Here is a 13,174-nt window from a genome sequence, read left to right as displayed (position 1 = left end):
ACAAATAGGTGGTGGGCTGGACCCAAATATTTTGTTTTTGATCAATACCGAGAAGCTATGTGGAATTTCTTTAAATGATGATATAGTAAAAAATCGGCAAACTCCATAGAAACTGTTTCCTTCATTGCCTCGTGCACCGACGTTAAATATAGTCTTTAAAAAAAAAAAAAAAGAAAAAAAAAGAGAAAACTATTAGTTTTGTGCAGGCAAACCTGCAGGACAGCTAATGATAATGAGCGATTTGCTTAAGTTTCATGGACAACCAGGAACTAAACAACTCAGGTTGCCTCTCACTTCAGTCTCCTGTTAACACCATGACTTTGCTATCTTCTGAAACAGTGTGTTGATGGGAAAATCTTTAGTTGGGATGGACTTGGACCTGATCTGCCAGATGAGACAGACAGTATCCAAGCAGTCAAATGGATTAGCTTTGCATTTTAGTCATGTTTTCTGATGCAGTGGTGGATCACCAACATATGGTATGAATGCTTGAAAATGCAGAAGGTTATGTAGATAATATGTTATATCTTATGGTTGTATGTATGTGTATGTACATATGTGTGTGTGTATGTATGTGTATTTGTACATGTGTATGTACATGTGTTTGTATGCACGCAAGTTGTATGGTTTTTGACTTTACAGATTATTCAAATAAATTATATCTTGTTTGATGAATAGCTCGTGCTCCTCTCAATCAGTGCATTGTAACCTACACAACACACTTAATGAAAGCACCCACAGCAATCACTCAACATTCAAGTTTTCATCAACTCAATAGACAATTTAGTTTTTTTTATTATTGCAAAAATACAATTTCCTGTAGAGATAACAGGACATGGCAAGGCACTACAAACATCAGCATTTACAAAAACTTTAAGGCATTAAAGTAATAATGCAATATTAATAATAATAATAAAAAAAACATGAAAAAAAAACAGGCATTAAAATAATAAATACATTTCAGTTGGTTGCCTAACATGTGAGAAGAATCAAAATGTTACTGACATGAACAGAAAAAGGAGAAGAAAAAATCTTTCAGATGTGAAACACTAAGTGCAGGTAACCTGCTCAAAGCAGCAGAGGGCCGTAAATATTAAAGGCTTCTCATTCATTTATGTGGGACAGATCTTATAGCTTCAGAGGCCATGTATCATCCAAGCTGCTCCAAACCATACACATATTGCCTGTACAAGAAAGTCAATGCTCCTCCAGAGGTAAACCAATTCCAGACATTTGGTCCATAATAAGCCAGAGTGTTTACTCTTTTCAAGGCAAAGTCTGCAAAACTCACCTGTTGTGTCTCCAACAGAGCAGCATGGATAAAGGATGGAGGGAGAATCATTGGTTGTCTGCTGGATGACTCCCCTGCTCCAAAAGTGGTTTTGGAGTTAGATCACTGCATTTGCAAAGTGCATCTGTGTTTGGGGGGGAAACTGCACCAGCACACAGCAGCATAGTGCTTCATGGGAAGCATCTAACCCCTTTATGTCTCCTTCTCTCAACGTCACCACAATCTGTCTCTCTCTCTCTCTCCCTCTGAGTTACTGTTTAGAATTGAAACCCTGATGCATTATTTGTTTGCTTGAATATGATTATTGGTGTTTGTTAACATTTTTCAAATAAAACAGCTTCTAACCTCCTCTGTAAAACCTTATTAACTTGTATAAACAAATAAACTAAAACTAGCTTCTACCCTAAATAACATTCCTATGCTATGAGTACAGAATTGTAAAAAGCCTAATTCAGCTAAATGACACTCACACTTCACAGGTAAGAAAGACACAAATACAGAAATATGTGTGTATGTATATTTTTGTACTGTCATTAAAAACTACCTGTACTAGTTTCACAACAATTTCTTCTAAGTACAAACTTTGATTAGTTTAATCACTTCATCACTCATTCCATCCAGATCCACCACAGAACACCACAGCAGGTCATTCCTGCCTGTGACCTTTAAACTCTTGAACTTCTTCCTCTGAGTGTCACACACCTTATCTGACATATAATCCATTCAGGATTATATTTTCCCATGCAGGATTATATTTGCGCTCAGGATGATATTTTTTGGATCTATAAACATCTATAACAAGTGTAATGTTTGCATATTTGTATTTTCAATAGAATGACCCATTATAACAGGAATATTGTAACCCCTGTAAATCTCTTGTACATTTCTAGTACATAACTGCATTAAAATTGTTTATTATTTACTTATTTATTGATTTATCAATTTTCCCTTGCTCTTGAGTTGCTTTCTTTCTGTACTTTAACTGTGTTGCAGTAACTATAATGTGCACATTTCCGCCGGTAATTAATAAACTAGCCTATTTCTGATTCTGATATGTTTTTAAATAGCTAACTTAGCATTAGCTGTCATCACACTTCGAACTCTAGTAAATAACTGCAAGTTAGCTAAGATAGCTAACGGACCACGTACTTGAGTTTAGCTAGTTGACTGTTAGCAGCTTTTCTACCTGTTTGTGCTGATTACTCACCTCTTCCCTCTTCCTCTCTCGGAAGCGGAGTAACTCCTGGTTGAATGAGGGGAGGAGGACGTCTGAGTTCAAGTCCTTCTCGCCATAACCGTCATTGTCGGTCAGGACTTCCAGCTCTTCCTTCACCGCCCGGTGATGGAAACAGCTGCTGCCCTGAGCCATCGGCCTCTGTTTCACTGTGATCCTCCACCACACAGGAGACCGAAAAATGTTCACAAGTACTGAGACGGGTTTCTCAATAACTGAACGAATTGTTGTTATTTAACGAATTGTTCAGTTTTAATATATATATTATAGACAGATATAACTGTACAATTCGTTAACAAAAAAAAAAAACAATTCGTTCAGTTGAGACACGCTTTACGTTACATGGACCAATCAGAAGGCTGTATTGACATGACCAACCAATGAGAATGCAGCTGTTGTCATTCCCGGAAGTGCCGGCCCCGTTTGTTCCTCCTTTGTTTTTGTTGTTAGAGCCAGAGACAAGCCGTGAAGCGGGTTCATCCAACTTCATTCTACTCGATGTTAGTCGGTGGGTTTGGACACAGATTCTCATCTTTTGATACTTATGAGCAGTTTGAGCTCAAATCTACCCAAGTCCTTTTCCTCCTGGATATCTCGGTGTTCTCCGCTATAGTTAGCCGGTACCGGAGCTCCTAACTCTCGTGCAGTGAAGCGGAGACGGTCACGTGACTTTGGATGGATTTCCTTTTCAGTCCTCGCGCTGCTTGAACATGCTCCGGTTGTTTAGTAAAGTTAAATGTTAATACTGTTTTTTATTCCCTTGTCACCTGTTACAGTGGATGTAAATTCGGGCTGTGTGAGCTGCACTAACGTCCATGAACAAAGTTCTATCCAACATCCCATTCTGGTGAGTGCACTGTGTTCTGTTTTCAATAAAAGCTCAAAAATAGCCGTGGGTTTCAGCTTTAGCCTTTGAATCACCGTGGCTGCTGCCCAGGGCCGTGCAGAGAGCTATAAAGGGGCAGGGGCTCAAACTTCCAAAAGGGCACATGAAAACGAATAACCACCAATTACAAAGTTCACATTTAGCAGCAAGCAACATTATTAATCCACAGCAAGTCAAAGATTGACCAAATGGTCCAGATCAATGTCCTCAATACTGGATATGTCTTCCCTGAGCCCTAACACAGGCTGTGCACCTTCTGCGCACACTCTGGATTCACCTCCTGATCCGATCTTGGGGGATGTTGTTCCACTTTTCCTGAAGGGCCTGTATGAGCATCTGGTGGTTGCCAGGTGCTGGACGCCTAGCATACACGGATCTACCAAGAATATCCCACAGGTGTTCAAGGGGATTGAGATCTTTGACTTGCTGTGGATTAATAATGTTGTTTGTTGCTAAATGTGAACTTTGTTGAACTCCCCTTTGTCATATTTTACATTATCCTCTGGATACTCATCCACTGTTTTGTTGTTTGTTGTATTTTGTTTGTTAATTAAATGTTTTTTTAAGAACAAGAAAGAATTTGTTTTCGTATTTAATAAAATGATGTGAAATGGCATCACATAGAATATGTGATAAGTTTCTTTTGATGTTCAGTTTATATATAAGTGGAAATAAAGATGTAATGTGTGGAAGTTTTTGTATGTTAATACCCTGCAAAAATCTAAATCTTACCAGGTGTATTTTTCTCATTTCTAGTCCAAATATCTCATCACACTTAAAATAAGACAAAATCACCTGAAGAGTAACTTTTCAGTGAGATATAAGGACTTGGTTTTAGACAATAGATCTGGAAAATCTTATTTCAAGAAATCTTACCGAGATAATTTTCACTTGTTCCACTGGCAGATTTTTTTGCTTAATTCAAGATTTTTTTTTTGCTTAGTTCACCAAAAAAATCTCCCAATGGAACAAGTGAAAATTATCTCGGTAAGATTTCTTGAAATAAGATTTTCTAGATCTATTGTCTAAAAATAAGTTCTTTTATCTCCCTGACAAGTTACTCTGTAGGTGATTCTGTCTTATTTTAAGTGTGATAAGATAGTTTGACTAGTAAATGAGAATAATACACTTTGTAAGATTTGGATTTTTGCAGTGTAAGTCCAAGACAAATTCTTAAAAACAGATGTTAAATTATGTATATATGTATGTATATATTTGAGGCGAACACAGATATTACAATAATCGATCCAGCAGTTTCTGAAACAAAAGCAGAAATGTCAAAGTGTCGGCACTGATGAAAGAGTCGGGGATTTTACATGAGTTTTATGACTCTTGTACACCAAAAGGGCCGGATTTAGGTATTGGATGAGAAGAAGACTTGGATGTGTTTTCTTTTTATGCAATTTTATATCAGTTTAGCAGAATTTAATTACTTCAGCACATTTTAACCCATTCAGACCCAGTGGTACTTTTATGGCAGCTTCTAAATGATTTTTTTCTCTCTTTTTAACGTTTCTTATGTGATTTATTACCATTTATTATAATAAAAACCTCTGTGTTTTGCATTTTTCGGTGTAAATCACTTCCTTTACCCTCTATTTAATTTACTGATCATGTAGATGTTCATTAAAGCTCAGGGTAAACTTAAAGGTATTCTGCAAAAACAGAGAAAACTGAAGAAAAAGTGACTGTTTCAGCAAGTGAGGACTGTTAAGCATGTGTTACAATTTTGCGGCTAAAACTCAACAGTTTATGGAAATAAAACAGAAGCAGATCTGTGTGAGTGCTTCAGCAGGACCCAGACTCAGGTGGACACCCAGCTGTTACAGTGGGCTAGTCTGGGAGCTCATTCCATGACGTGATGATGATATTGAATTATTTACTCACTTATGATCGGTTTTTGGCCCCAAAACTGTACTTGTTGAAGAATAGGACCAGGACCAAAAGAGACAAGTGAATGTTTTGGGAAGAAAGCGGGGTGGACTCTCACGTACCTGGAATCGCGGCGCTTCCCTCCTCCTCGTTCATTCTCCAGACCGCATGACACGTGCGCATGTGTGTGTGTGTGTGTGTGTGACAAAGATGAAAGGGCACCATGACCAGGTCCAGTGACAGCCAAATTAAACCACTCTTTAACATTTATTATCATTGATCAAAATTTTAGTCATGAAAATTTTAGTCATGCAGTTTTTTGCGCAGAAAAAAACAAAAACAAAAAAACCCCCAAACAAAATAAAAAAAGAGTAAAAAGGGCACTTGTAGGCAGAGGATTGAAGCGGCAGGGGCTCAAGCCTCCCTGGCCCCCTGCTTTGCACGTGCCAGGATGCTGGTGTTTCCAAGTGTGGCCTCAGTGTTCTGTCACAAAGATGGCAGCACTCCAGGAGTTTAGGCCACTCAACCCTTTCATTTATTTTAAAAAGTATCGAGATTTTCTTTTTATTGATTTTATTACTCAAAATTAGGCTAAAGAAATGCTTTTTGATTTTTTTTTTTTGTTGTTGTTTAAAAAATATGGTTTTAATAAGATATTTAACCTCCTAAGACCCAGCTATGGGTTTTCTGTCCACTTTTGTGGGTAAGAGATTCACAACTTTATACCAAAAAAAGAAAAGAAAACTGTCCACCACAAAGGACATTCCATAAAAATGTTAAAAACTGCATCTGAAAAAACTGTTGCATCATGATGTTTCCAATATGGGCACTTATTTAATAAAAAACAAAAAAAGCTTGTACTTTACTGACATTTCCTGGGTCTCAGGAGGTTAAGTGTCCATATGTGGACACCATGCAACAAAGGGGTAAAAATGTTAAAAATCAATAAATAGCCTCGGACAAAAAACTGCAACATTATGAGAGTTTAATGATTTTATTGGATGTACAAACGCATATAAAAGAGAAAAAACAGATTTTACAGGTTTAGAGAGGGAAACTCCTCCTGGTGGTCTGAATACTGGATGCATCATACATCAGAGGAGTCAAAATAACATAGATGTGATTATATTAGTTTTATTTGAATTGTTGAAAGATTATTGCTTTATAGCCAAAGATTTGAACATTTATCAGACATATAAAGATGCCTAAACCATATAAATGAGAAATTTAGTATATTTTTTACATTCAATGAGGATTTAAATTTTTTATTTGTTGTATATTTATATTAGTCCCACATGTGGACAGTTGATTTTCAGGGGGTACAAGTTGTATTTTTCATCAAAATTCATTTTTAAAAGCAGACATTTGTTCAACACACTTTCCTCTACACACCAATATGTTTTTCTCCTGGCTCAGCCTTCTTAAGTAGACATTTTGACAGATATTCCTGGAGCATTTAACACATGGCTGTGATGGCCATATGCTGCCATCTTAACTTTATGTGATCACCGAGCAGTTAAAATTGTGAAACTAAGATGATCTTTTTTTCATTGTATTGTTTAGGGTCTATAGAGACTGCTCCCATGTGGTTTGGAGAATACTGCATTTATAACCCTTTGGAAAGTGAGCTTCAACTATGACTCCACAAATGTGGATGTCATGCATCAAAGTGTTAATGCGCACACACACACACACACACACACACACTTCTGTAGGTTAGCTGTGGTTGGATGGAAAATATACACAAATTAACATCAATGTCATTAATAAACTGCACTGAACAACAAAAGAACCACAACAGCAGCAATTTATGATGTGGTTCAACATGGAGTGCAGTACATAAAATGGACACAAGGGGGCTCACTGGACCCTGACAGTGGTCTACTCCACCTGTCACAAATGGACACTGAAAACAGAATCAAAACAAGGATCAGAATAATGGTTTATGTGCAGAGACTGAACATCTGTCAAATCAACTCAATCAAACATCACTGACCTGCACTGACAGTTTCACATGTTTCTGCTTCTGTCCATGTTGGATCTTCATCAACATCTGGACCACCTAACATTAATGAACATGATATTGAGGTTCAGTTTAGATTGTCTACCCTGTTTTACTGGAAAATACTGAAACAACACAAACACATGACAAGTGAAGTGATGAATGAAGCTGAATATAAAGTAGAAATATGAGCTGGCTGTGAGTTCACTTTTTTTTTTTACTTGAGTTTTTACTGAAATTTTATAAACACATAGTCACCAAAAACAACAACAAAACCAATCCTTCCTCGGGTAACAGTGCATTCCCATCATTCAGTCCTTCCATTCTGGGTTCTGTAATCAGTCCATTTATTCCATTTTTTGTCCATTTGTGCTTCTTGTAGTTGCAGTTTGTCAGTTATTTTTTCCATTGCATACATTCCCTCACTATTTGTGATCCATTGCTCCTTTGCTGGTGGTTCTGTCTTTCCCCATTTCCTTGTAATAACTTTTTTACAAGCCACTGGAAGTATATGAACCAAGTATATGTGGTTTCCCACGACACTTTCATCAGAAAAGTTCCACAAATACAGTCCATCACAGCACATTGGAATCTCATCCCCCATTACTTGTTGTAATACTCCACACACCATCTCCCAAAACACACTTATTTTATCACATTTCCAAAAGACATGTATGCAATTTATGATTTATCACTATTTTGAAATCTCCACCACAAATTAATATGCCTTCAGTTTCCATTGCTGTTGTATTTAAAATAGATTTAAAAAAAATTCTTCGTCACTTTCGGAAGGGGGTGGGGGGTTACATTTACCAGAGAAACAGGTTAATTTTCCAGCTTTCCCTTCAATATCTTCCCTCTTTTTTTACCTCCGCCAAGGAGGTTATGTTTTTGCCAGGGTTTGTTTGTTTGTCTGTCTGTTTGTTTGTCTGTCCCTTAGTGTGCAACATAACTCAAAAAGTTATGGACAGATTTGGATGAAATTTTCAGGGTTTGTTGGAAATGGGATAAGGAAGAAATGATTAAATTTTGGTGGTGATCGGGGGTGGGGGGGCCCACGAGGGGGGGGCCACTGATCGTTAGTGTGCAACATAACTCAAAAAGTTATGGACAGATTTGGATGAAATTTTCAGGGTTTGTTGGAAATGGGATAAGGAAGAAATGATTAAATTTTGGTGATGATCGGGGGTGGGGGGGCCCACGGGGGGGGCCACTGATCAGCCTTGGCGGAGGTCTGCGCTCTCCGAGTGCTTCTAGTTTTGTTTGATTTCTTTTTCACAGAGAAATTCCATGAATTGGATATTAATATTCTGACTCCTCTTCTATTTCCTTGTTTACACAAACTGTCGTATGAATTCCTATAGCTACATTTTTTTAGTTTTTGTGTTCTGTCTTAGATAGGTGGGTCTCTTGTAGAAATATAATTTGAACCTTCTCTTTTTTCAGTTTTGTCGTGACTTTTCCTCTCTGTACAGGTGAATTCAACCCATTTATATTTAGCGACAATATTTCAAGACTGTTATATATCATTATATTGAGTAATTACATGTACATGTTCACCCAAGCAACTCGAAACAAAGCAAATTTTAAACATTTTATGAACAATAGAAACAACACTGAACTTCCATACTGGGGTACTCACCCTACTTCCCCCAAAGTCCCTGTTGGAGGGTGGACAGGGAATCCTCATGTCAGATGAGGGCCCATCCCTAGACCATGTTCTATATCCAGTTTGTGGATCTGTCCTCTGTCTAGAAGTGTCCAACATTTTTAAACTTGTTCCCTTCTCTGTCAGTTAGTAATGAATTACAAAATTATAGTTTAAGCCACAGAATACTCGTAATCTCCCACACTGATGTATTACTTTTTGTTTTATATAAATGGAGCCTGTTTAATACCAGCTATTACTCTCTACTGTATCCCTGTCATTATATTCTTACCACTTCACATTTATGTTATTTATTGAAACTTTACCCAAGCCAGATTTTTCAATAAGAGCGTTTTGTCTGTTTCTCCTGCTGATCAATGATTTCTTCCTCTGGTATTCCTGTAGTTTTTTCCCCACTCACTGTGCCGTGTCTCAGTTCACTCCTCCTTCTCTCACCCACTGCCATCCCAGCGCTCTGCAGAGTCTCCCTTCCCCTCGGTCATTGGTGTCATTCAGCGTATCCAGTGAGAATCCTCTTACTCTCATATCCCATGTGGCCTCTCTGGCGTTAGCATAACTTTTTACTCCAACACTCCAGTGGATTCGTATTTTGGTAAACGGGGTCTGGAAACAGATGTTCTTCTCCCTCAGTGCCGTCTTTATGACCAGGTATGATAGGTATTTTTGAACAATTTCAGGTGGACAGTTGTGGTCAAACTGTACCCCCATTGTATAAGTAGGACGGAAACTGACGTGCACACGCGCAGGTAACTGGCTGAAATGCACGCATGTGTGGCCGAGCCCCATAGTCACTAGAGCCCGACTGATTAATGGCCTATCACCGATTAATCAACATCGGTCAATATGTGGCCGATGTAGCCGATATATTAACTTTTTTGCTGTGCGGAGATTCTGTGGCTCCGTTCCTGTGTCTGTGTGCTGCACACTGCCCCAATACCTGGCCCCTCCCCCTCTCCCTCACACACAGGCACACAGACCAGCAAAGTGCACCTCTGACTGTCGGCTGCAGCAGAGAAGGAGAGAAAACGGCGAAAGAAATTGCACTTATTTTACTCGATGGTAAGCTGTGACTTTGTAAAACAATGTAACACTACACTTTAGTTCCCCATGAGAAAAAGGTCCTTGCAGAAACACGCCGTCAGGGCCAAAGAGAACATTCTAGTTTTTTTTCCACGCAAGTTTTAGAGAGTGTATAACAGCGTTTTAACGTCGTGTAAGTTGCTTCTCGGTGAAATAAACAAAGACATATGCAACTGTTAATCAACATGCCCACTATTATCTAATATCAGACTATTATACAGCGTTTTAAAGTTATGTAAATTATCTTTGTGAGATAAACAAAGATGCAACTGTTAATCAACATGTCCACAATTATCTAATATCAGACTATTATACAGTGTTTTAAAGTTATGTAAGTTGCATCTTTGTGAAATACAGATATATGCAACTGTTAACTCCCATGTCCATCATTAATATCAGACTACTATACAGTGTCCCACTTCACTTCATACTGTCATGCAGGATTTACTGGGGCTCATAAATTCACAAGTTAATGTCTTCATTAAAATAATTTTGAAAAGGTTCCAAGTTTAGTTGTAATTTTATGTATTGCATGTTTTGAAAGCAGCTACGTTGTTACATAAAATGTAGTTTAGTCCCTAGTATTAAGTCTGATAACATGATGCATGTTTTGATTATTTCTTATTTTGTTTGTGGACAGCTTTTTTTCACTTTTTCATGTTTGCTTCAGCATTTATTTTTGAGCTGTTTGCAAATACCCAGTGGCTGCAGATGGAACTTTTCATTAGCTACTAAATATGACTAATTGATATTGGTAAGATGTTTTTGTGTGTGAATAAGCCTTTTAAAAACACATAATGTATTAGTTTAAAAACACCTCACATTAGCCTATGTATTATTACTTTCAGCTAAATGCAGCCACTTATTTTTATTTTAAAATGGCTAACTACAGAATTAAATTCTATGCTAATAACCAAAATTCATTAAACGTATATATTTTCATTTCACAGGCAGAGGGGAAGAGTAAGGTGTGGAGCCACTTTACTAAAGACTCCACTGGCGCGAGATGCAAAATATGCAGTGTGCAAGTTAGCCAGGGCTCCAGCACCTGCAAATCAAAGAATACCACAAATTTGTGGCAACACCTAAAACTAAATCACAAAGAGGTATTTGATGATGCACAGGCTAAAATGGCACAGGTGAAAGCACCAAAACCACAGCCAGCACAGTGCACGATTGTGCAAGCGTTTGACAAGGGCACAAAGTGGGCACCAAGTGACCAGAGGTCAAAGGACATGGACAAACTCATCATGGAGATGATTGCAACAGATATCCTTCCTTATTCAGTTGTGGAGGGCATTGGATTTAAAAGATTGCTGGCAAAGGCAGAGCAGAGGTATCAAATAAAAAGTGAAAAGTATTACTGTACTCAGCTCATGTCTGAAATATACACAAAAGTTGTAGGGAAGATCAAAGAACTTCTCTCAGAGGACAATGCTGGAAACTGCATTTCCTTCACAACTGACTGCTGGTCTGGGTCCACCAAAGCACTCATGAGCTTGACTGCTCATTTCATAGATCAACACTGGAAGAGGATTCAACTTGTACTTAATGTAAAGGCCATGTCAGGGTCCCACACAGGGGAGTACATCAGCCAGGTCTTTCTAACCATGCTCCAAGAATGGGAAATTGACGCAGAGCGTGTCCACTTGGTACTGAGGGACAGTGGCGCCAATGTTGTGAAAGGCATGAGGATGGCACAGATTCCTGATCTGAGCTGCACTGCCCACACACTTCAACTGCGCGTCAACAATGGGCTCAATGCACAGAGGATGGTAGGAGACATGTTGGCCAAAATGAAAAAGATTGCCACACATTTCAACCACTCGGTTGTTGCACAGCAGCGGCTCTCTGCCATCCAGGAGGAGGGTGGGGTCCCCCGGCATTCAATACTCCAGGCTGTGTCAACCAGATGGAACTCTACGTTGCACATGCTCAGCAGGATGTTGGAGCAAAAAAGAGCCATCACCACCTATTCCAGTGACCATGAGCACTTTGTGTGTCCAACAGCAGAGGAGTGGGATGTGGCAGCCAATCTGGTCGAGACCCTGACACCACTGGAAGAAGTCAGCAATGAATTGAGCAAAGCAGGTGCCTCTGCCTCCTGCATTATACCAAACATCAGTGTGCTGAAGCAGCTGCTCATGTCAGAGGGGCCTACCAGTCGAGGAATTCAAACCCTCCGCAAGACCATGCTGGAGAGCCTGGCAAAACGGTTTGCAAAGGTGATGGGATCCAAACAGGTGGTACTCGCATGTCTGCTCGACCCACGGTACAAGGAGTGCCCTTTGTCAACAAAGACTCTAGCCCAGGCCAAAGCATGGCTAACTGAAGATGCAGGCATGCCTGCACAAAACACACCACAAGACCGTGACAAAGCGAGGATGAAGGAAGCCCCAAAAGAAAGCGAACTGGTAGTTTGCTGGACAGTCTCTTCGATGAAATGCTCAGCCCATCTGGTAAGGAAGAGGCTCCAAAGGGTATCCTGGAGGAACTGGACACATACCTGCACGAACCTGTCCTAGATAGAAGAAGAGGGGACCCACTGAAGTGGTGGAATGAAAACTCCAAGCGATTCCAGGGATTGTCTGTTCAGGCCAGGAGATACCTCTCATGCGCTCCTTCCTCTGTGCCAAGCGAGAGGGTGTTCAGCACAATTGGCAACATTTATGACGATAAGCGGAGCTCCCTCAAAGGAGAGAATGCAGAAAACCTGTGCTTTCTGCATTACAACTTGCCGCTTTTAAATTGGCGGCACTGATTACAAAACTGCAACACTGGGAGAAGTGCACTAGTTCATTGTTTACAGTTACAATTTTACCTTTTTTTGATTTATCCATGTTTACGGTTTGAGATTTGAGCAAATTTATGTTTTTTATACTAATTTATATTGTATTCCGGAAATACAGTTTGCACTAGTTTGTTTGCACAAGTTTGCCTTTACTTATTTATCATTGTTTACAGTTTGGCTTTTGTTATTTATTATTGTTTACAGTTTGCCTTTTGTTATTTATTATTGTGTTTATCATTGTTCACAGTTTGCTATTTCTTATTTATCAGTGGTTTTATCAGTGGGTTTACAGTTGACAGTGTTACTAATTAAAGTTCCTTATGTTAATTTAGTAGTCTTCTGCTTCTTT

At 39.0% G+C, this 13,174-nt stretch overlaps 3 protein-coding genes across 3 annotated transcripts in view; 1 reads left to right on the top strand and 2 right to left on the bottom strand.

Annotated features, from left to right (window-relative positions):
• LOC115431685 (zinc finger protein 271-like) overlaps window positions 1-13,174 on the bottom strand; it is a 145,695-nt gene that overhangs the window by 61,816 nt on the left and 70,705 nt on the right. The gene's annotated exons all lie outside the window — the stretch shown is intronic.
• LOC115431679 (zinc finger protein 664-like) overlaps window positions 1-13,174 on the bottom strand; it is a gene marked incomplete at its 3' end in the record, with an annotated part of 114,913 nt that overhangs the window by 31,468 nt on the left and 70,271 nt on the right. The gene's annotated exons all lie outside the window — the stretch shown is intronic.
• LOC115431678 (zinc finger BED domain-containing protein 4-like) lies at window positions 10,011-13,072 on the top strand. Its single transcript, XM_030152264.1, has 3 exons — window positions 10,011-10,028; window positions 10,985-12,378; window positions 12,414-13,072. Exons 1-3 carry the CDS (start codon window positions 10,011-10,013, stop codon window positions 12,793-12,795), a joined length of 1,794 nt encoding a protein of 597 aa, XP_030008124.1. The 3' UTR covers window positions 12,796-13,072.

The sequence above is a fragment of the Sphaeramia orbicularis genome, chromosome 2 (genome assembly GCF_902148855.1).
Source record: "Sphaeramia orbicularis chromosome 2, fSphaOr1.1, whole genome shotgun sequence".
In the NCBI taxonomy this organism is placed as follows: Eukaryota; Metazoa; Chordata; class Actinopteri; order Kurtiformes; family Apogonidae; genus Sphaeramia; species Sphaeramia orbicularis.
The sequence above is the reverse complement of the archived record's forward strand: the minus strand, read 5'-3'. Positions and strand labels throughout refer to the sequence as shown.